General features: G+C 46.0%; 1 protein-coding gene across 1 annotated transcript in view; it reads right to left on the reverse strand.

Annotated features, from left to right (window-relative positions):
• NR6A1 (nuclear receptor subfamily 6 group A member 1) overlaps positions 1 to 23,772 on the reverse strand; it is a 144,954-nt gene that overhangs the window by 10,468 nt on the left and 110,714 nt on the right. Inside the window, exons 4-8 of the mRNA XM_074973687.1 lie at positions 17,983 to 18,213; positions 9,335 to 9,390; positions 3,204 to 3,361; positions 1,996 to 2,223; positions 1,019 to 1,273 (exon numbers count right to left, since the gene is read on the reverse strand). Coding sequence (XP_074829788.1) covers positions 1,019 to 1,273; positions 1,996 to 2,223; positions 3,204 to 3,361; positions 9,335 to 9,390; positions 17,983 to 18,213 — 928 coding nt within the window. The remainder of the gene's footprint in view (positions 1 to 1,018; positions 1,274 to 1,995; positions 2,224 to 3,203; positions 3,362 to 9,334; positions 9,391 to 17,982; positions 18,214 to 23,772) is intronic.

Consider the following 23,772-nt stretch of genomic DNA (forward strand, 5'->3'; position numbering starts at 1 on the left):
GAGGGCAACAAAAATGATTAGGGGACTGGAACACATGAGTTATGAGGAGAGGCTGAGGGAACTGGGGATGTTTAGTCTACGGAAGAGAAGAATGAGGGGGGATTTGATAGCTGCTTTCAACTACCTGAAAGGGGGTTCCAGAGAGGACGGCTCTAGACTGTTCTCAGTGGTAGCAGATGACAGAACAAGGAGTAATGGTCTCAAGTTGCAGTGGGGGAGATTTAGGTTGGATATTAGGAAAAACTTTTTCACTAGGAGGGTGGTAAAACACTGGAATGCATTACCTAGGGAGGTGGTGGAATCTCCTTCCTTAGAAGTTTTTAAGGTCAGGCTTGACAAAGCCCTGGCTGGGATGATTTAATTGGGGATCGGTCCTGCTTTGAGCAGGGGGTTGGACTAGATGACCTCCTGAGGTCCCTTCCAACCCTGATATTCTATGATTCTATGACAAGGTTTTCCGGAGAGAGTCGATACTTTCTATTACAGTTTTGAGTAATTGCCCAGCTCCGCAAATAGACTTTAAGTTTCAAATATCTAAATAGCTTTCAGGAGACGGAGAGGCCTAAGGACAGCATTGGGGTTAGGGCAGCAGGCAGAACAAAGGGAATGCACCCTACTCCTGGGGAGTGGCAGGCATCACTCCCTAGGCAACCCTTCGGCAGCTGATTGACAAGATCCAGAGGGCGTTCCACACAACCAACCCCACGCAGGGATTTTGAGATGGGTAGAAAGGGAAGGTACCCCTCCTTTGCTCACATGCTCCCCACCAAAAATTTCTTCTCTTAAGCAATGATCCCTACACATACATATAAAAGATTTCAGAGTTATTTACAAGGGTGGGGACTATAATCCCTTCATACCAAGATGGAAAGTGAGATGCCAGCTGAGAGACTTGTCCAAGGATAAACAGTGAGTCAGTGACAGAGCCAGGAACAGACCCTCTTCCCCCCCCCCGACCCCCCCAACCCAAATGACTAGATACTGCTACAGCCCAAGAAGATTTAACCCACCACCTCACCTGTGCAGCTCATCATCAGAGGGAGAGTACTTGGAGGTTACATCAGCAAGGTCACCAAAGATCTGTTTACTGTAAACGGTTAGTGAGGACAGCAGAATCAGCTCCTGCCATGTGGAACTTAGCAGGCAAGTATAGTCCTTGATTGAGAGTTCACAGAAGAATGGCAGCTTCTTAATCCAAGCAATCTGCCTGAAAAGCAACTCATCTGCCAGACGACACAGCAATGCAAACAGCTCTGCCTGAGTCACTTTATACCTGCAGTAACAGTTAATAGGAAAACATAAAAACGGATTAAAAACATTGGAACACAAGGCACCAGGACAACAAGATAACATCTGCGTGTGTCTTAATTCCTGGTGACCACAGTGTCACCCAGTGGTGAGAACAGAGACTGACTGCTGGCTTTTCTGCTCCTGAGCCCACAGATAGCAGGTGATGAAAGGTACCATCCCTGCACCTGTGTTTTTCCCCAGAGAAGAATGCCATCCCTGCAGATGCTGACTGAACCTAACTAGCAATCTTCTCATTCTACCAGCAGCTCTGCTCTCAGGAAGCCTCCTGCAGTCCTGGATACCAGACAGATTAACAAGCTGCTGCTGCTTCCCATTTACAAGGGAAGCGGACGCTGTTCTCCAGAGATGTGCAAAATATTATGCAAAGAACAGAAAAGTGATTTCACTTGTGAAATAGATCCTCTCAGCCTACAGACATTAGCATCACAGTCTCAGCTCTAGCCCTTGGATGATATTCTTTGGCTACTGGCTTCAGAATCAGGCATAGTTTATTTAATTACCTATACACACGCAAAATTAAGAGATCTGTAAATACAATGTTATTATGAATTTAAATACTCAAAAGGTGTTCCCCCAATAACACTAATTTATGCACGTTCCATGTGCTGTGCATATAGAGACAGTACCGGCATTACAATGGAGTGGCTCAGGGCAGCCTCACTCCACCAAATCACCTGCACTTACCCATCTTCAATAAGCATTGGAGTGCCAAGTGGTTCCAGGTCCTCAGCTGACACTAACTGATTGATAAGACTATGTGACTGGGGATCTAGGCTTCGGGTCTGTGGGGGCATCAGAGCTGAGTGAGCAGAATAGTTAAAAAGGTGCGGTAGGTACTGATAGTGCGTGGACACTGGAGTCCCAATATATTGATCCCTGAGTGCAGTGAATCCATTCAGCTCCACAGACCTACTGAAAAGGGAAGATCTATTTAATAGACTGAACAAACTCCATCTAATTCATTACAATCTTTCATCCAGCTCAGGGACAGATGGAAATAATGCTTCATAGAAAAGAAAAGGGATGAAAAATCCCTTCTGGTTAAATTCTGTGGTGAAAGCAATCAAGAGCATGCAGACAAGCTGCTTCATACTTGCATCATGTCCAGCCTGACCTCCATGCTAGTTCCATTTACTGTGATTTTCTAGAAACTCTGCCGCTTAGAAAGCATTCTTAGATTAAATCACATAGCCAAGGTTTGTGCTAAGCATTTCCATCTCTACTTACTGAAAGGCCCAGAATTTAGGTTTGTGAATAAAAAGGTTTACAAAACCTATGAATAAAAACATTTTCATTTACATTTTTAAAACAACTGATAATGGAAGAGTATGGGGGGGGGGGGGATGGAAAGAGGGCTGGGGCGGGGGGGGGGGGTTGGTTTGGCATTTAAACATTCTTTCCCGTGTTTGCAACCCAAGTACTGAAACAATGTGCTAGGGGACGCGAACCTGAGAGTAACACAAACTATAAAGTAATTAGAAAATCAAATAAGCTGACTAGCTCATTTTCAACATACAAACAAAATGAAATGGAAGAAAGTAAACAGACAGCATTAATACTGAAAGGTAAATTATGTGTATAAAATTTTCAGATTTTCATAATCTGAAGTGGTATTAAAACAGATTAAAATATTTGCTTTAAATGTAAGACCTTTAACCCAACGTTTCTTTGTCAATCTTTCATGAGACTTTTACTCTCAGATCACACTGGATTGATCTAACACAGTGTATAAGTCTCTAGCTAAAATATGTTTACAAAGAGGTCAGCATTCGCAAGATGTGTTTGAGTTACACATCAAAATGCTCATTTTCACTTTTGGCCCAAAATGCAGCCCCCGGAGAAATATAAGCAGAGTTACATTCATCTGAAATTCTTTCAATGGAAACTCCCACCTTGAAGACGGAGTAGAAACAGGTGATGGCTGGTTGCTCTCAGAAACTCCATTCCCGGGAGAACTATGGTCACTGTCTCCATTGTTACTCCAAGAGATGTTTGCCTCCCCCTCAAATTCTTGTCCAGACATAATTCTTTCAATCTCCTCCTCTGATATCTTTTGGGTAAAAATTACTACATTTAGTGAAACTTATTCCAGCCAAGTACAGAATTAAGCAAGACTGAGCTGCACATACTGCTGGAGCTGTACTGCTACTTTAGCATGGAAAAATTACTAAAACCTAGAATTTTTGAGAGGGGTCTTTTATATGGGAGGAACATTCAAACACACTTAAAATCTTCCATGCTTTTCTTATTGTTTTCCTATTTTTTACTAATAAGAGACTTGTTTTTAAATAAGGATTACAGAATTATATGACTGCCCAGTCATAACAGTACAAGCCAAGTGAAGTCAATGTGGTTCTACTTAGGGGAGGAAGTTAGTATAAATGAGGCCAGAATGAGAGTGTAAGGCAGAAAGAGAAAGTTACTGACCTTATAGAAACTGGAGGTTCTTTGAGATGCGTGGTCCCTATCTGTATTCCACTGAGTACGCATGTGCTCCACGTACCAGGAACTGGAGAATTTAGAAAGGGCATCCATTGGTCCACACATGTGCCCCGGCTCACTTCATGCCTCCGACAGAGGAGATAAAGCACGGGGCAGACCGACCACCTCTGTCTTCTCCACTGCAAATCAGAGAAGTTCCGAAGCAGAGGGGAAGGAGGGCAGGTATAGAAGTGGAATACAGATAGAGACCACACATCTCGAAGAAGCTCCAGTTACTATAAGGTAAGTAACTTTCTTTTCTTCGATAGCTGGTCCCTTTGTGCATTCCATTGTGGGTGACTGACAAGCAGTACTCGAATAGGAGGAGTGTGTTAGGTCATAGATGGCAGAGCCAAATGAAGGACTGATGTTCCAAAAGATGCAATCAGCAGAGGAGTTCTGCACCAAGAGACAGTGTCAAGCAAATGTATGGACTGAGCTCCATGTAGCTGCCTTACAAATATTAAATGGAGGCACCTCTTGAAGTGACACCATAGATGTTGCTTGCGCTCTTCCCCATGAGGGGAGATCAGACAGCTGACAGAGCAAAATACAGCCAGAGACCCATTCTGAGATTCTTTGAGAGGATATATCCTGACCTCTGACCCTTTCTGCTATGGGATTTCTTGATTGTTTCCCTTCTTTGCAGGTAAAAGGCTAAGACTCGCTGAATGTGAAGGGAATGCTGCCTTTCTTCTGAGGATGTGTGAGGTTTTGAGAAGAACACAGGTAAGTGGATACACTGGTTCAGGTGAAACGCAGAGACTACTCTGGGAATTAATTTAAGGTGTAGACATAATGAAACTCTGTCCTTATGAAATACAGAATAAGGAGGACCTACCATCAATACCCCAAGCTCATCAACCCTCCTGGCTGAGGTGATGGCTACGAGGAATGCAACCTTCAGGAACAGGACAGACATGGAGCAAGAAGCTAATGGTTCAAAAGGAGGATTAATTTAGAGAACAAGGTTCAAGCCCCATTGAGCATGTGGCTTTTTTTTTTTAAATAGGCAGAAAGGTTCTGATTGACTAGCAGATTCTGGAAAGGCCTAGAGGGTGTGCAAAGATCAAGTAGCTCTGTGAAGGCAGATGGTATGCACTGATTGCTGCCAAGCGGATCCATAACGAATTGACAGGCAAACCTGCTGTCTTCAAGGAAAAAATATAGTCCAGAATGAATGGAATATCTGTGGCTTCTGGAGAAATAGGCCCAGATAAATGCATCCCCTTGACTACGTAACATTTCCTAGTGGAATCTTTCCTATGAGGAAAGACATTCTGCACAGCTTCAGAACATGACTGCTCTAAGGATGACACCCATCCGAAAACTAGGCTCTGAGATGAAGCAGCCATTGGCTGAAATGCCTGATAGTGCCATGCCCTTGAGTCAGGAGACTAGGAAAATATAGGAATGTGATCGGTGCCCAAAATGCCATGGGAAGGAACCAAAACCATCTGGGCCAGTTGGGGGCAATGAGATTAACTCATGCCCTTTCCTGCCAAATCTTGTGCAAAACTCGAGGCAGAGGAGTGGTGATAGAGGGAAGGCATAGTTCAGATGATCTGACTATGGAAGTAGCGTTGCCCTGTGAGTGGCAACTCAGGGCTCCTCTAGAACAGTATATGTTGCACTTTCTAGTTTGTTGGAGAGGAACAAGTCCCTGGTGGGGTCCCCTGTGGAGCAAAAATATTGTTTACCACAGAGTCATGAAGCTCCCACTTGTGATCAAATGCAAAGTGTCTGCTGAGAGAGTCCACTAGCACATTCTGGTTTCCTCAGGGGTAGACACTGACAGGGTAATCTGATTGCCAATGCACCAGTTCCGCAGGCTGACCACTTCTGCACATGGCAAAGGGGAGGGGGCAGGCGGGGCTCACTCCTTGTTTGTTGTTGTAAAACACGGCTGTGATGTTGTCTGACACAGAGCGCATGGTGACCTTGAACAAATGGGAGAAAGGTTTTGCAAGCTCTTCGAACTGTTTGTAACTCTAGAACATTGATGTGCATCTGGACTCTCAAGACGTCCAGATGACTTGCTCTGTATGGTTGTCCACGTGGACTCTCCAACCCAACAGTGATGCGTTGATAATTACTGTCCTGTCTGGTGCACAGGCTACTGCTTATTGAAGACCAGTCTTGGCAACCATTTTCCCTTCATCTATGACAGCCTGGAAATGAGCTCCGTCCTGCTGGGGGAGACCGTCAACGGAGTCTGTGAATTTTGAATAGTTTAGGAAGTCATACTTAGCCAATAGTGCTTGGTAGCTGGCTATTCTGAACTGGAGGCTAGAAGAAGAAAATAGTTTCTCCTTCCCAATAAGTTGAGATGCTTGCCCTCTTTATCAGTCAAGGTAGATTGCGGGTGTTACTGCCCAGAACTCTCTACAGCCATTTGGACCACCAAAAATTAGGAGTAGAGTGAAAGAACAGAAATTCCATCACCTTGGCTGGGACAGAGTACCATTTCTCGGCCCTCTTGGGCATGGAGATGCAGGTAGCTGGGGACTGCCAGACCACCTCAGCTGGCTCCAGGATAGTTTTATTAACCAAAAGCACTATTCTACTGGAGGCGGAGGGCTGAAGGTTGTCCAGGAGCTTGTGTTGAGGCTCCTGAACCTCCTCAAGAGGAATCTGCAGCTCCCCTCCAATTTTACAAAGGAGTTCCTTGAAGTGCTTATAGTCATTGGAGGAGGCTGGAGACACTGAAATCACTACCTCATTTGGCGATGAAGACAGCAATCTCGTCTGATCTTGTAGAACTGCTTGATCCAGTGTGTACTTCTATTCCTCAATAAAATCTGGAGGCAGCTCCAGTTGTCCCCTCAAAGGGGAGGGAAGGGGTGACTCTCCAGCAAACCACTGAGATGGTACTGGTCCCATGGCCCCCAGCGTGGCCAAAAGAATGGGTCAAATGGGGGTTGCTGTTGTCCCTAAGGCATGATGAGGCAGAGGTTGGTCCCAAGCTGTTCCAGGAAGGTGTTTTGGAGGAGGACATAATGATTCATCTCCTGGTGAGGAAAAAACTATTTTAGTTCCAACACGGTTGCCACTGTAGGGAAATCACAGCCCAAAGATGAATAGGGAGACAAACTCCTTCAAAAGGCCAGCTCCCCTGGTGGGAGATGGGGGAGGGATAGCTCAGTGCTTTGAGCATTGGCCTGCTAAACCCAAGGCTGTGAGTTTAATCCTCGAGGGGGCCATTGAGGGACCTGGGGAAAAAATTGGGGATTGGTCCTGCTTTGAGCAGGGGGTTAGACTAGACCTCCTGAGGTGTCGTTAGAAGCAGCATAGGTCTCGTCTCTTACCAGAGCCACACTAGAGACAGTGTGCCAAAGCTGTTAAGTCCGATGGAACTGCATGTGACCAATGCTCTCAGCTACCGGTCTTCACTGGTGCCGGGGGAAGTCAGGGCTTGTGCTCAGGAGGTACTGGTCCACCCAATCATGACATGGTGCCAATGAAGCCCTATACTTGTGGGCTCCCTTATCATGCCCCAGACTTAGTATGTACTAAGTTCCCTTGGGCTGAGTTAGTGCTCAGTTTACGCAGGGCTACATATGACTTTTACGTGGATTTGGAGGAAGACTTATCCTCTTGCTTATGAGAATGCTCCCTGCTCTCCCAACAAGACCCTACTGAGGGATCTGTGAGGGTAGACTCCTTCGTTCCTGTTTCAGACCTCATGGAAGTAGGCATGCTGCTTGCTGAGTCAGGCCAAAATGGGGGGGGAAGGGGAAGGGTCCCTCAGCCACAGTCTGATAGTGGCCTCATGGCCCTTTCCATTAGGTGCTTCCTAGGGGGAAATTCCACCCTTTCAGGGTATGGCTGGAGAACAAACAGATACCGCACCTTGCTGCAATGTGGGCTTCCCCGAGACAGTACAAGCAGCACTGGTGGTTTTCACTGATGGAGGAGGATCACAGGCAGGAAGCACAAATTTTGAAGCCCATAGCCCTGGGCACAGTCCAGTACCCAAAGGAAGTCTGGGGAAGAGGTGGTGCTCCCCAGGTCAGAGAGACTGGCTAACTATAAAACACAAACTGGCAGATAAAAACTTCAAAACTCTTGAATACTAAAACTATTTAGAGATATCTAAATATACTTTCACAGCTAAAGAAAAAAGCTGAAGCATTCGAAACAGGAGTGTCCAACCCGGATCAGGAAGTGGTGAGAAGGAACCGGAGAGGCAGTCAATCTGCCCTACCATTTATCTCCTCAGTCGCAGGCACAAGGTGAGCCAAGGTACATGTGTGGACCAATGGACACTGCTTTCAAGATTCTCCAGCTTCAGGCATACCCACAGCATACACACAGTGAGATGCACAGACTAGCACTGGAAGAGCAATTACTAGATCTGGACCATTTTGCTTCCTTACAGCCCATAGCATTTCCCTATGATTTAACCGCATGTGTCTGGAGAGGTGAACTTGTCTCAGGCAGCGAAATTTGGAATTAATATTCCAGAAGCAGCAGCTGGGCTGGGATCAGTATTATTCAGATATTTCTCTCCTCTTTTTTTGTATACAGACCATATTTCCTTTCCTTCCCGTCCACTCCAGTTCTGTGCTGTACTGAGTAGAGATTTTCATAGATGCACAGCCATTGATAGTGTCATGTAAAGCTCTTTCTATATTATTAAAATAAATAGTATTTTTAAAATAGCGTTTCTTGCTGCAGGCTGGAAAATGGCAAATCATTTCTCACTTGTTCAGGAGAAGCTATTGTGCCAAATTACCTAGCATTTTATAAGACATCTCCAGACATGCTGCCCCATCAATCAGGAAGACATTTATTGGGTACCCCACTTGCAACAACTTAAGAAATTGTGGTATGGACACTGCAAGATTTACTGGGAGCTTTGCAGGGATTGAAGTGCTTGTCCTGACTTACGAAGGACAGAAGGTTTCCTACAGTCTGATCAAGTAGTTTAGAGATTGTCATTTTATTCATGTAGCCAGCTGATAACCTGTAACCCACTGGGGCCATGTCATGTCTCTAGGGCCAGGCAAGATCAGGGCTTTATTTACAAATCTGCTGCCTAAATGGAATGCATCCTTAATGACACGGGGCTGGCTGGAAGATTGTCACCAAATTAATTCAGGCCTAAATCTTGGGCCTGGTTGCTTCCATGGCATAGAGCCTTGAGATGCTAAGTAACCGTCCTGGGTTCTGCAGTGCAGCAGCCAACACAGATCCTAAAGAGAAATATCCAGCACATTCAAGGCAGTCCTGAAACACCTACATACCCCCCAACTCCAACTCAACCCCTTCTCCTGGGGTGCGTTGTCCACGACTGTGCCTCATGCGGCAGTTAGAGGCAGCAGAAATGATGTCAAGGGACGCTCTGATCACATGCAGCCTCCCGGCAGGATAGCAATGTTTTCTCCCCTTCAAAGCCTTAATGACTGGGTCACCTTCCCCATTTCCTGAAGTAGCACGATGGTGTCTTTGTACAAATGTGCTCTGGTGTCATGTGATTAAAGGCTAACAGTACAGAAGCTGAAGAGCACTGCACTAGGGAAAGTGAAAATACGCTTACCTGGACAGGTCCAATACTTTTGTTCCTGCCTCCTGGCATGCCATCTTCTCTGATTGCTGAAAGGAAAGAGCCAAACGCTGGTTAGGAACACCACTATTCTTTCGCATTCTGGAATGCTATTACACAGAGAACACCTGGCCTGCAGGAAATTGCCTGTTGTCTAGAGAGACATTGAATCGGAGTTTTATTTTGTTAATTAAGGCAGCTCACATGTATTTCCCCCCAGGGGAAAGGAGAGGTTGTGTAGTATGCACTGAGATTCCCACTTGCAATGGGAACCACAAAAATATTTACTTGGCTGACAAGGGCAATCAGAGATTTAAGTAATATTTATATAGCCACTGCAGATCCTCAAGTGAAAGGTGATGTAGAAATGAAAAAGTACCATATCACCACCAACTGCCTGAAAATTCAAGAGATGATAAAGGGAAAGCACCCCACTGTACCACTAATGAGAACTGGTTGAAGTAGCAATGTTCTCCACAACAGGGTGTGTCCCCCCCTTCACTAGTACTGGGATGTATACGCCTATGCCAGTGGTGGGCAAACTTTTTGGCCCGAGGGCCACATCCAGGTGCGAAACAGTATGGAGGGCGGGGTAGGGAAGGCTGTGCCTCCCCAAACAGGCTGGCCACGGCCCCCTATCCGCCCCCTCCCACTTCCCGCCCCCTGCCTGTCCCCCTGAAAACCCCAACCCATCCAACCCCCCTGCTCCTTGTCCCCTGAACACCCCCTCCCAGAACCCCTGCCCCAACTGCCCCCCAGGACCCCACCCCCTATCTAACCCCCCCCGCTCCCCAACCACCCCCCCCAAAACCTCCACCCCATCCAACCTCCCCCTGACTGTCCCCCAGGACCCCGTGCCCCTTAACGACCCCCCCAGCCCCCTTTCCATGCCACTCAGAGCAGCATGTCTGGCCGCCACACCACCAGGCCGGAGCCAGACACGCTGCCATGCTGTCCTGCATGAGCGTGCAGCCCTGCCATCCAGAGCGCTGCCGGCGTAGCTGTGTGGGAGGGCGGACAACAGGGGAGGGGCTGGGCGCGAGCCTCCCGGGCCAGGAGCTCGGGGCCAGGCAGAACGGTCCCACAGGCCGTAGTTTGCCCACCTCTGGCCTATGCGCGGTGCACAAAACCAATAGCAAACACCTCTCTGGATTAAACCAGGGTCCTGTCAGAGTGTTAACTGATTCCCTCTAGTGTTGAGGCTGCAGACAGCACAAAAGACAAGAGGCTTCCATCCCTGCTATTGCACAGGGTAAGGTCTCCTCAAGACACCACAGAGCATGGAAAGGACACACCTTTACAAGTTGCCTGTATGTGAACCAGTGACTTGAAATCCTAGCTGTTCGACTAGGTAAGCAGTTTTGTTCCAAAAGGAGGAAGCCCTTTGAAAGGCTTCTAAATAGTAAGGCTGTATTTCTTAAAGGCTCACAAACCATTTATAGAAAGTCTCAATTGTATTCAATTTAGAGCTAGTTTCACCTCTATTTGGCGTTTTCTCTATTCTCCCACAACCCCACTTTCTTCTATTACCAGGGAAATCCTGCATGGGAAAAGGACCATTGTGCCAAAGGATTTCAACTGCTCCTGCTGCTTATTCTTCCAGCTGAAGCCCCTCTTAACTTTGTGAAATTGTGACCCAATAACCCCTTAATGCTGGCAAGGAGGTTCCAGGAATGCCCTGATTCTGGTAGGTACATTCTGGTTTACCACAGAATGTCACGTGAGGTCTTTAGTGAAAGATCAGTAATGCTGGTCGTTAGTATCACACTGAAATGTACGTACTGACATTGTATGAAGTTACATATATAGACAGAAAACAGGTTCCTAGAGCCCATACAAAGGTCTGAGTCTCCAGCAGAGGTGAAAACTAGACAAGAGGTGTTTATTCACCTGTCTCTGTTACGATGCAAATTAAGCTCTGCGAGCTAACACTCATTTATATACAAAGTCAATGGAGAGATGTGAAATCAACAGGGAAGCAGCGCAGAGGAAAAAACCACAGGTGGTTATCCTGTCTCTGAGGACAGACAATGAACATTAGGGAATTCAAGCAGAAGGCAAAAAAGGGCATCCCCATATCCTGCATGTAGGAAGCAAATGGACAGCGTGTTTACATAATTGAAAATGAAATCTCATCCAGTCTTGATTGAAACACTGCAAGGCACTTTGGGGGTGAGATAAATCTTTTTAGCCAGGAGGTTAGACTGTTAGTTAACTTTAGTCCCTAGAAAGCATGCTACAATTTTGTTTTATATGTAACCACCATTTGTTTCCACTATTCATACTTACTATCGCTTGAATCTTGACTTTTTGACAACAAACATTCTTGTTTTCACCATAAACATATTTCAGTGCTGTGATCAAGGTGCTTATCCGGAGTCAAATCATACAAAATGGTGCATACACCATGGGTGTAGTTTGGGGAGGTGGGGGTGGGGCGTTGTCCCCCAAACTGCAAGCCTCAGGCAGGTGTGAAATTTGCTCCCACATGAGCAGCCCTGTTGGCCTGACTGGTGCTTCCCCCCCTCCAAATATAAAAGTCAAACTACACCTATGGTGTACACTGTTCTTTGGGGCTGCAGATCTGGTATTTCTGTGAGTGTCCAGCGGATGAGTCGCTGACCATTACAGGGAAATGCTTCAAAGGGACTCAAGGACTGGAGTGCACATATTGTAAGGCAAGGTAAGAGCTGGCATAGCCCAGAGGAGCGTGCTTGAGTGACTAACAGGTGGCGCTGTCACGGAACTGACAGCCCGTTAGGCATAAGCAAGACTCCCTCAGGCTGGAGGGAGGGGGTGAAACAAGATGACTCTTAGTCCTGAGTATCCTGAGAATCGACACATAGGTCACAATCCCTTTCCTGGCCACCCACCGTAGACACAGCTCGATGTGGAAGACGACTCATCCCAGGCGCAAAGCAGCCTCTGGCTGCTGTGGGGTACCCTCACCCTCCCTCTGCAGGAGCTGATGAATGACTCATGCAGCAGTGCACGGTAAGGGGGCAGGAGTAAAAAAATAAAATAAAATATATAAAAAAATCCAAGGACAAACTTCAGCCCCGGTACGAATAATCCCAGGGAAGCCTAATGACTCCCAGTGGAAGTCACTGTTTCAACAGGGGTTCTCCAACGTTTTCATTCTTCAGTGCACTTCATAGGTGAGATGACTTCAAGGTATGTTCACCCTGCAGCTCGGAGCAGGCCTCGCAACCAGGGCAGAAAGACTCACACTTGTGGGGCTTGAGCTAGAGAGCTAAGAACAATAGTGTGGACGTTGAGGCTCGGGATCCAGCTCGAGCTGTCAAGCCTACCTGACTCCCAAGGCTTGAGAGGCCCATCTGCAGCCTGAACCACAAGGCAAGGGAGAAGCTACCACAGCCAAAGCTGTACAGATAAAAGGGCATCACCTCTGGTTGGGCAGCCTGCGGACTAGCACTCAGGCGAGGAGGCAGCAGCAGCATTCTTCATTAGCCTCAGGAGGGAGAAGATTCCATCCACAGCCCCGTAAAACCAGGCTGCGTTAATGAAATACAGAATGCCTGAAGGATGCCTAGGAGCTAGCATCACACACATGGGGTCTGTGTTTTACAGCATACCCTGTCACTCCAGCACTGCCCACCTCCCTGCTGAACTGGTTTGACAAGCTGCCAGCCATCCTTCAAAATAGGCATGTGCAACCAGAAGAGCAACTACAGTCTCCAAATGAGCGAACACCTCCTACAACCTCCTGTACTCTTGGGCCTATTCTGTCCACCCGCAGCACTGAATTGTAATGCTTACCCTGAACACTCAGTCACTGAACGGGATCTTCCTCTTCATTTTGTTTGCTTATCTGATTTTCATAGCAAAGGTGTAATCCAGATCAGGGCTCTAGCTGATGCAAGCCCCATACTTTGTACTCACCGATACTACTTTATTCAGAGATCTGCAGAGATGCTGCACATCTGGCAGCAGCAGTCCTTTTTGCTGTTCAGCACCCCTATTTTGGACTCCCCCTTTCTTTACGCAATAGTAATTACAAGGTGCTTTGCCTGCCTCAAGGTGGTGTTTTTTTTTTTAATCATGCTTGGAAACGTCATTTATTTAATATGTTTTCAATTGGGATTTTTGAGAGAGATTTTTGTTACCCCTTGTGAAGTGCTCCCAGTTCTGTAATGCCTGTAGACGTGATGTTTGCTGATGGGTCACAGGTTGGGGACAGTTCTGTTAACCTGTGTAACATTTCTTTCATGACTTACATGCTAGAAAATGCTTGATGCTAAAACAGGCTGCTCTCCAAGCATTCCTGCACTACCTGTCTTGGTTACCAGCCCCTGTCAAAGGCTCTTCAGGAGAGAAATGGCAAGTTGGACTCCTTGTAAGCTGAATGCTAAGGGGCCTGTCGACCCTACAAAAATATATGTTTAGACATGGTTGTGAAATATATTTGTGGTCCAATCATGCTATAACTTTTTTTCTGACCAATGAGGACAGAAAATAAACCGCTGTGAAATTATGCTTGAACCTTGGGGTAAAAAAAATGAGCAACTTTCCTGTCCACCCAATAGCCATATAATAACACATCTGAGCCACAAACATCTTTGAAGATGGTGAGTTGATAAGTTACACAGGTCTTGTTTGGACACCCTGCCAGTTTAAATTTATTTATTTTTTTTATACACACAACTGAAAAGCCATCCAGCCTGGAGCATTGTGAACAGCTATAAATAATGTTGTTACCAGTCACTCTTTTTTTACCATTCTAAAAGAACATCTGGGTTTTCATCTACAGAAAAAGCCCTAGCTATTTGACTTTGCTCTTCAGTGAGATTAATTAATGGAGTTTCCCAGGAGAAGGAAGGAAAGAAAGGAAAAGTAGTCTTTTTCACTGTGGTATGCCTGAGCAGCGGCCAGGAGATGTCGCTGTTTCCTTCTGAACGAGCAGCAGCTAAAGCCTCCCCTATGTACTCCCTATGTACAAAGGCAGATTAAAGAATTCCCGGAATTTACCGGAGCCCACTGAAAACTGGGACTCCATCTTCCATTGCAGGGCAGAGACTTGGAATGGAGTCAGTCTAGGGAAAGGGGAGCTAGCAGGAATGAGGCCTGCATCACTTCACAGTAATCCCCCATCGGCCACTCAAGGAGCAATGGAGATTTAAACTTTTGTGGGTCGATATTTAAAGAATAGATTACTGTATGGTTTTGATAATGTCTCTGACAACTGCTAGGGGAAGGTGGTGCATTTCTGGTGTGGCAAGGGCCTCTCACCGATAGACTCAGCATTATCATAACATCTGCAAGAAGGTAGGAGGCAAAGCACACCAACCAGTGGTCACCAACCAGGAAAAGTAAAGCGACCATTTCTCCAACCCTGGGGAGTTTTGATCATTCAGAACACAATTCTCCAAGTTTAAATTTAGCCAGGCCTAACCATTGTTCCCACTGAGCAAAATGCCCTTGGATCTTTTATGAGCACAAATGGTCAGGGCATCATTTTTTTCATCTCATCTCTAACACCATTTACTGTAATGAAGTTTCACTATAAAACAGTATTTGTGGAGCTCTGGGTTTAGTGACTGTATAACATATTCTGTAAGAACACCTAAGAATGAATTTGGTGATGGCTTTCACATTCGTGATAACAAAGTCTTAGGAGAATTAATAGCTGGGTTTAAAAGAAATGACATTTCTGCTTCTGAATCCAGGAAACAGCTTTTCCCACAAGGACTACTCATTTGCCTTCTGAGGCCTAATACCCTCTATGCATATCAAAGGAGCGAGCCTGAACAATCACTATATTACAGCTTCACCTTGTTCTAGTCAAATTTCCTGTTTGTTGTTGCTAAGCTAAAAAAAATCTGCTTTTAAAAAGTTTAGGAGGCCACATTGCCAAGGATTTAAATGGTCAAAATGTTGGTGCGCCAGTGAACACAAATGCATACCAAAATCAAACTAGGAAGGTTAGTTTTTAAAAATCAGTTCTTCATTCCAGGGAAGAGTAAAAACAATCCTTGTCAAGTTAAAACAGGGAGTTGATGGGCTAATTAACCACATTAAAACTTCTTTACAAGAGCACTTTTCTATTTAAATTAAAAGCCCGCATCATGTGCGCGCCCTAGATTACAAAAACCCTGCATGGCCCATTTAACCACACACCAGTCATCCCCTGATCAAAATGACAACCATATTATCTGATGCTGCATGGCATTTTAGAACCATTGCTTCTGTCAGTGTTCAGATGAAAGGAAATATAACAAAGATTTACTTTAGGTCTTTTCACAGACAATGTCTAAACTGAATATTCCATTATAAAACCGTCGCCCGTAACTCCTCTCCCTTCACTGACTAGGTCAGTTTTTGGACCGTCATTTCTGTGGCCATTCCACCACCATTTTAATAGCTATATGATACAAAGGCAGTAAGCTACCACACGAACTAAAACAAATGGATTTTCTCCTCAGTAGTAGAGGGGCAATCACATCCGACTAAAGAAGAAGCTAATGCAACAGGTTTTCAAACTGATCAGTGTGTTCCACACTTGATCTACCTAAGGAGATTATATGACAGAGCTCCCCAAATTAAAAGTGCAGAGCTCCTACTTTGCATCACCCTGCTTGGTGAAACTGTACCTGGCAGAAAAGTGGTAGACTATTAATGAACTATTATGATATAAGAGCCACCTCATGAAGAAAGTTCCAAGTGTAAGAGGACACATTCTTTGGGGGATGATTGAGGAAGGGTCCAACTATGGCCTGTGATTAAAAGTCAGGCATTCCTGATGTCCGTGAAATCTTTTCCTGTCCCTAACTTTCAAGGCCTTTCTGTGGTCTCCAGGGATTTTTTAAAGGGCTATTTAAAGCTGTTTCAAGGAGGAGTACTCCAGCAAATGGTAGCTGTAGTAAAAGTCCCTTCCCCTACCCTTTCCAAAAACATTTGTCCTTGCTAGGACGTCATGTTTGGTTACGTTTTAAAAAATCAATCTTGGCACAAGTCAGTTTTCTAATTCTAGTAATGGAGGCACAAACTCAGGTTTCCTTTGCACGGCATAAACGAGCTGGCACAGATTCAAAAGTGAAAGACAACATGCAAGGAGGGTGCTGCACTGTTACCCTCATTGAGTAGCTGATCATGGTAAACAATTTTAATTCCCATTTTTAAAATGGTGTCAGCTCTCAATTCTCCCCCCTCCCCCGCCATTGCAACTCCATAGGTTTTTTGACAGAACTGGTTTGGAGCAAGCACACACAGGCCTGGTCTACACTAGCCTCTCTTCCCTAAAATTTAAGGCAGGAGATGAGAACTGTATTCCCACAGAAAGCACAAAAGACATTTAAGTAGAGCCCTGCAAATCTGTGGATATCCGCAGACCATTCTTGCAGATAGTAGATGGGATGCAGAAACAACAGCAAAGGGCTCTACTCACTGGCGGCCCCTGGCCTGTGGTGTCCGGCTCGGGCAGCCAGGGGGCATATCGCACTCAGGGCCAGCAGCCAGGGCTGGGCGGCACCCGCTTGCTGTGCGGCTTCTTGTCCAGCAGCTCAGGCCCTTCGGGCAGTGCCAGCATCCCCACCATAACCCGGCCCGGCAGCACTGGCTGCACTCCCAGTCCCGGGTCCGGCCTGCCGGCTCCTGGGCAGCAGGGCCCGCCCCCAGCCATGGGGATTGGAGAGGGCGGGGCCCCATCTCCATCCCTCTGCCCCTCTGTGATGGAACACACAGTGCTGCTGCCGTGTGCCATCGCTTGTGAGTCTCCGGGAGCAGCATGCGATGCGACGCCCCTTCCCTCTGCCCCCACTGCGCTGTCTCGAGATTCTGCCCCTTACCCCCAGTCCTTACCGTTGCACTGACTTGTCCCCACCCCCAGCCCCTATGAGATGGCTTGCTGCTGCAGATGCAGACACAGGTAAAAGACAGCTAGCAGATTGAGTACCGGATCGCAGTTGATCTTGGAGGATGTGAATCAGGTGTGGATCCTGAGCAGAGCTCTACATTTAAGTAGGGAGGAAATTCATTGCTTGAGTTGGATTAACCTTCCCTACCTGCATAACACAAAAGCATGCCTATATTTGCCTTTTCTGTTAATAGGCAAATCACAAGTTTCTCATCCTTTGAGTGGTCAAATAAGATAATAGTCTCTCAAAAAGCTTACCTCTAAAAATGAGAAGGTTTGAAAACTTTCACCCCAAAAAAGTAGTTTGGGGAACATGATAAACCCCTGAAAACTGGGAGTAAAAATGAAAATGCCTCCTCAATCAGACACCAGTGTGTAGTGTCACTAGAAAGGACAATATGATACAGTAGTGTCAAAGCAGGTCAGTAGAATAGTTTGACAGGTACTGTCCACATCCAGCACAGATTCCCAGAGCACAGCAAACACTGTTACTAAACTGAATCAACACTGTCTTTTGCACCAAACCAAAATTATAAGTAAAGGGGACACCCAGTCCCCTATGGGAGCAGAGAGAGTTATTCTTGTTAGTTTTTAACTGACTGCTTAAAGAAAACCAAAATGTTATGTTTTGAAGGTATTGAAAACTCAAACCAAAGAAATCTTTCTACCCTCTCACAGAAAGAGGTGGCTTCTGTCACAGAGGAACTTGCTGCAATGTCCTGCCCTGTGTGTGCACACTAAACAATTAAAGAAGCTTAATTCTCTTTACCTTTCCGATTCATCCCCATCTGGAGGCACTTGAGCAGCCTGCAATACTGGCATCTGTTTCGCTGTTTGCGTGACATGACACAGTTCTTGTCTCGACTGCATCTGTAAACCCGCTTGTTGCAAATGCTCCTTTTGAAAAACCCTTTGCAGCCTTCACAGGAGATGATACCATAGTGCAGACCTGTAGCTCTGTCTCCACAGATAAGGCAGGTTCGCTGATCAACCCGGTCATCTGGAAGAAAAACAACACTTTGTAGTTAGAAAATGGCATGCCTGAAAAAATAAATGATCTGAAACCTTCCTTATTCAGTGATATACACATGCCTCCACCCTCGCACCCCATGCCTACAACAATGAAAATTAGATCACCGTACACCCACAAAGTAGAGCCTTGTGAAGCTCCTGGCATACACTCACAGCATACTCCTGACAGCCCGAAGGGAACCCTTAGCACCAGTGAGATCCTACAGAATGTGTCTGTGTGCACGGGAAAGACATCCCAGCTCAATCTCAGAAATGGCCTAATTTCAAATTAAATACTCAAGAAGATTTTAGCGGAAGTGTGTTGACACTGAAGACCTTTAACAAGAAAGGATGAGCATCTAATGGTGCAAATCCAAGCAGCAGAATGTCCTTGGGTAGCCACAGCATTGTTCTGTAACATTATAGCCCTTAAGGAAGGTGTGGCTAGATTAGACATATAAAAACATGGTGTCTCCTGTAAGGAACTGACAGTGTTCCACTTAAGCATCACACAAGGATCTGAGAGGGGAGTGCCAAACCTGCTTCTTGAAAAAAATCAAATCAAACAAACAAAACAAAACAAACCACACTACAAGAGAGAAATAGGGCAAAGAGGCACACTACCTGCTCTTTCACACTCCCCCTTCCATGTACCACTTACAGACACTTGGATATTTCCCCTAACCCTGCCATCTGCTACCCACTAATAAATAAATGACCTAAGAAGTGGCCAAGAGAGATTGCATCACATTTACAACATCAGAATCCAATACCATGATAACACCATAGCAGAAAGATGCTTGTCTCCTTTCCAAGAAACGCAAAGAGAGGAGTTGAGATCAGTAGTGAAGGTTTCTTAACTGCACTAATATTGTCCCCACCCAGACTACAATAATTCAGGTGCTAGACTTCTCATCAGTTTCAGTCTCCAAGGGGCAACAGAACAACAGATTATGAGCAGTGATTCATTATCAGCTAATACTGAGGTTTCTCCTTCCACTCCCAGGCCTGAAATCTTCAGTAACATGTTAAATCTAGACTTTCCAGGAGTCCCATTTGCAACCATAATAAACAAACAAAGCATTTCATTTCAATTTACATCAGGGGTTCTCAAACTAGGGGTCGGGACCTGTCAGGGGGTCACGAGGTTATTATACGGGGGGGGGGGGGGAGCTGTCAGCCTCCACCCCAAACCCCACATTGCCTCCAGCATTTATAATGGTGCTAAATATATTAAAAAGTGTTTTTAATTCATAAGGGGGGGGGGGAAATCGCACTCAGACGCTTGCTGTGTGAAAGGGGTCGCCAATACAAAAGTTTGAGAACCACTGATTTAGATTACTTCAGAGGAGATCAAGACCAAGAATTCTAATATGATCTGGTGGTGAGAAGGAAGAAATCATACAGACGAAAGTCTAAGATGCCTTAAAAACAAACAAAACAAAACAAAAACCCCACAAAAGTGCCCCATTCACCCAATAAGTTAATTTAACAAAAAAATTATACAAATGTAAGGGGATTGTTGGCCCCTCATGGAAACTTGTGTTTTTTTGGTTGGCCCTCTCCCAGTACCAAAAGAAAGGGGAAGGGCCAATGAGATATCAAGACCCTGAGTCTGACAGTCCCCAGGGCCAATGGGGAGAGGCCAACACTCAGGCCAGCAGCCTGACTGACAAGACAGGCAGGCCAATGAGGGAGTCTGGAGCACAGGGTCCTGTACTCCACATGAGCTGGAGCTGCCTGGCCAGAAGGGCTGAGCTAAGGAGAGCGCAGAGCCAGAGCCCCAGCAACAGTCCGGGGAGCGGAGCAACAGCCGCACTGAAGCACAGTGGAGCTGGAGCAGTCCAGAGCCAGACGCAGTGAGCAGCTGGGAAGCACAAGAGGGACGCTAGCAGAGGGCCCAGTGCAGGGAGAAGCTGCCAGCCAAGGGGTCTTGCAGGCTGGACTTGGAGAGGGATCATAACTAGGGCCCTACCAAATTCACAGTCCATTTTGGTCAATTTCACGGTCATAGGATTTTTAAAATGGTAAATTCCATGATTTCAGCTATTTAAACCTGAAATTTCAGTGTTGTAATTGTAGAGGTCCTGACCCAAAAAGGAGCTGTGGAGAGACTGCAAGGTTGCCGGGCAGGGGTGGGGGGTTGTGGTACTGCCACCCTGACTTCTGCGCTGCTGCTGGCGGGGAGCTGCCTTCAGAGCTGGGCACCCAGCCAACAGCCGCCGCTCTCCGGCCACCCAGCTCTGAGGGCAGCGCAGAAGTAAGGGTGGCAATACCACGAGCCCCCTAAAATAACCTTTTGACCCCCTGCAACTCCCTTTTGGGTCAGGATCCCCAAATGGAGAAATACTGGTCTCCCCCCACAAAATCTGTTTTGTATAGGGAAAAGCACACAAAAGACCAGATTTCACGGGGGGAAGCCAGATTTCACAGTCTGTGATGTGGTTTTCATGGCTGTGAATTTGGTAGGGCCTTATTCATAACCCCGACAGAGGAGCTGACGCTGGGGGGAAGGGCCCTGCCACCTAGAGGCTGAGAGTGTGTGGCCACTGCCAGAGCAAGTGTCTGACCTGCGGCATGCCTGCAGCCAGAGCTGTCCCTTGGGTACAGCGAATCAGGGCGACCGCCCCAGACCCCACAGGCGGGGAGACAAGGCAGGAGGGCAAGTGGGGTAGGGAGGCTAATGGCATGCGGGCGGGTGGGCGGGGAGGCAAGGAGGAGCCCCCCTACCAGAACCTCTCACTCCCGCAGCAGGTCCCACCAATGAGCACCTCCCCCTCCCTCCCAGCACCTACCGCGGATCAGCTGTTACGCGGAGTCAGGAGGTGCTGGGGGCAAGGAACCAGGGCGCAGCTCGCTCAGGGGTGGAGCTGGGCAGGGAAGAGACAGGGTGAGATGGGGCTTTGGGGGAAGGGGTGGAGTGAGGCAGAGCTAGCACCCCCATCCCCTCCCGTCCCCCCCGGCAGATAGGTGCCAAATTTCTAATGTCCCAGGCCCCGCACCCCCCTAGGGACGGCCCTGCCTGCAGCACAAGTGAGGAACAGACTGAACTTCCCCTATGCTCCAGACATGTCTGGTTTTGGTTTCCCCATGCCCACAGAGTGGGATTACTGATTTCCTTTAACCTTACCCTTTTTTCCTTACTTTTTTCATCGATTGCTGTTTAATAAATTGTATTGCCTTTGAACTATATGCAATGATCAGTGGGTCAGGGAAGCGTCTAGAGTGGGGAAGAGCCATCCTGGCCCCTGTCCTAAGTGACCAACACAAGATTCGGTGTTGAGCCCCCCAGGAATCCTGGGCCCAGCCTTGTCAGGATTAAAAGGACACTGCCACACAGGAGAGTGGAAGGGGAGACTCCAAGGTCAGGCAGGCCTCTGGGTAAAGGGAGTGGGAGTGAGGACTCAGATCCTTTTGCTAGCCAGTTCCACCAGGGTAACGTATAAGCCAGGAAAGTTCCCCAAAATAGCGGGACAGTTCCCTCGCTTACACAAGGGCTTGTCAAATAAATTGTGGTTTGGGTTCTGGAAAGTGATGATTTTATGTTGCAATAACTGTCCATTATAATACCCTAATCATGTCACAAAAATGCAATTTTTCTTTATTCCACATGCAACATTACAGCAGAATTTAAACCACCATACTTCAGTGTCAAAATGAGAGACTTCATGGCTTCCCATGATCCCATTTCATGTGTTTCTTTTAACTGTAGTTAATAAAGAATAGAGCTGAGATCAAAGGCTTGAGTGACACATTTCCTTACTAATGTGGTCCATGGATTTGTATTACCTCCAAGATCCATATTTTATTTCCAATTTAATCTTAGTTTTCATTTAAACATTCTGTTCAATATCAGATATTAACAGTAAATATGTGCCACATATTAGGAAAATGCAAATACCTGTCCAAAGCTCGGAGGAAAACACAAGTTTGTAAGAGATTAATTCTGGCAATGATGGATTTCAGATTCTCATGCAGACTCAAGGCACGACACTGGGGAGCATGAGCACATCAATTTAAATACTATGCTGCTTTTTTTACTTATCCTAGAGATAGCACAGTACCTCAGAGAGGGGGAACAAGTAGCACTACCTCCTTAGTTCAACATTAGTGTAACAGGAGAGAATAGCACTTGGGGCAGAGAGGAAAAGCGATACAGCACAGAGAGAGTGCAAACAGCAGTACTCCTGTGCACAGGGTATCCAGCGTGCCTCGGGTGGAGCGGGTAGCTTGGCAAGCATTACAGGCTTGTTTCGGTGCTCAGGTTTCCATATGGCAGAAATAAATCAGCGTGAGTGAGTTGGAGGTGGCTGGCAGAATCCAAATTGGACTTTCACATGGAAAGCTTTGCTTTAAGTCAACTGACATGATCAGAGAGCGAAAGCAGAGAAAATTTGGCCAACAGATACACACTGATCTCTCTGCTATATAAACACAAATGGGTATAGCTTGTGTTTTGTTCAAGCCGGAATGAGACACCAGAAAGATGTGGCTGTCTCTCTGTTTTACCCCAGGAGTATCAGCAAAAGCTTTGCTGTGCAACTGACACACAAGAATCCAAATGAACATTATTATACAAATGATAAGGTTAAGACACAATGACTGGATATTTTCCTATTCCCTTTACAAATCTTAATGAGAGGCTTTTGGATGAAAAAATGTAAATTGTACTACTCCCAGCAATAGGAGCTGTCATATTAAATTTGGTATCTTAAGACGGTAATATTCCCACTGAGACAGAATAGGGCTGATGCATGGCTCAGGAAGGATTGCAGTGGGCACGTAGTAATTTTCATAGACAGAGATGTCAAACTGAAAGGAAAATAAAGTAAATGATGGCTAAAGCAACTGACTTTAACCTAGATGTATTCTCATTATCTCGTATCTACACGGTTAGACCTAAATCTTGCTTCACATTAGAAGTCGGCTGTACTTAAAATAATTCTATCAACTTGTATGTAAAGACTTTTTCTGCAGAAGGTCCCTACCAGGGCCAAACATGCTTTAACTCTTGTCATCCCATGCAAATCACGTACACAACATATTTTTAACCATTACAATTTTTCCTTGTTATACACAAAACTGAATGTAAAAAATAGATGTTATTCAAGTGCGTTCAGAGAGGAAGTACAGAGCTGAAATGGAGTATGTTTAAACGGTTACTGTCTTCAAATTATAATTTAATCACATCAACCTTGAGTTTGAGCAAGTGTAAAATATTCAGAGAAACCACCTTTTTTAACTGAATTAGAGAAATAATAGTCTCCTGTAAGTAGGAGCCTTTTCACATAAAAAGTCCCCATCTCTTCTATTGTGTTGCTAAGGCCCTGAAATTAAAGACTGAAATGGGGGTGGCTCACTTGGAATTGGAAACAGGTGCAAGTGACATTTGTTTTCTAAATAGTGTTTAGAGTGAATAAAGAAATATGATTTGCCATTTCATTGTACATAAAAGCAAACAAGCATGTTTTGTGACCACACTTCCAGTTCAGGAAGAGCAGCTCCAAAAATGAAAGGCAACAGGTCACACACACACACACTTTCTGAA

This window comes from Natator depressus, chromosome 16, assembly GCF_965152275.1.
Source record: "Natator depressus isolate rNatDep1 chromosome 16, rNatDep2.hap1, whole genome shotgun sequence".
NCBI classification, from domain to species: domain Eukaryota; kingdom Metazoa; phylum Chordata; order Testudines; family Cheloniidae; genus Natator; species Natator depressus.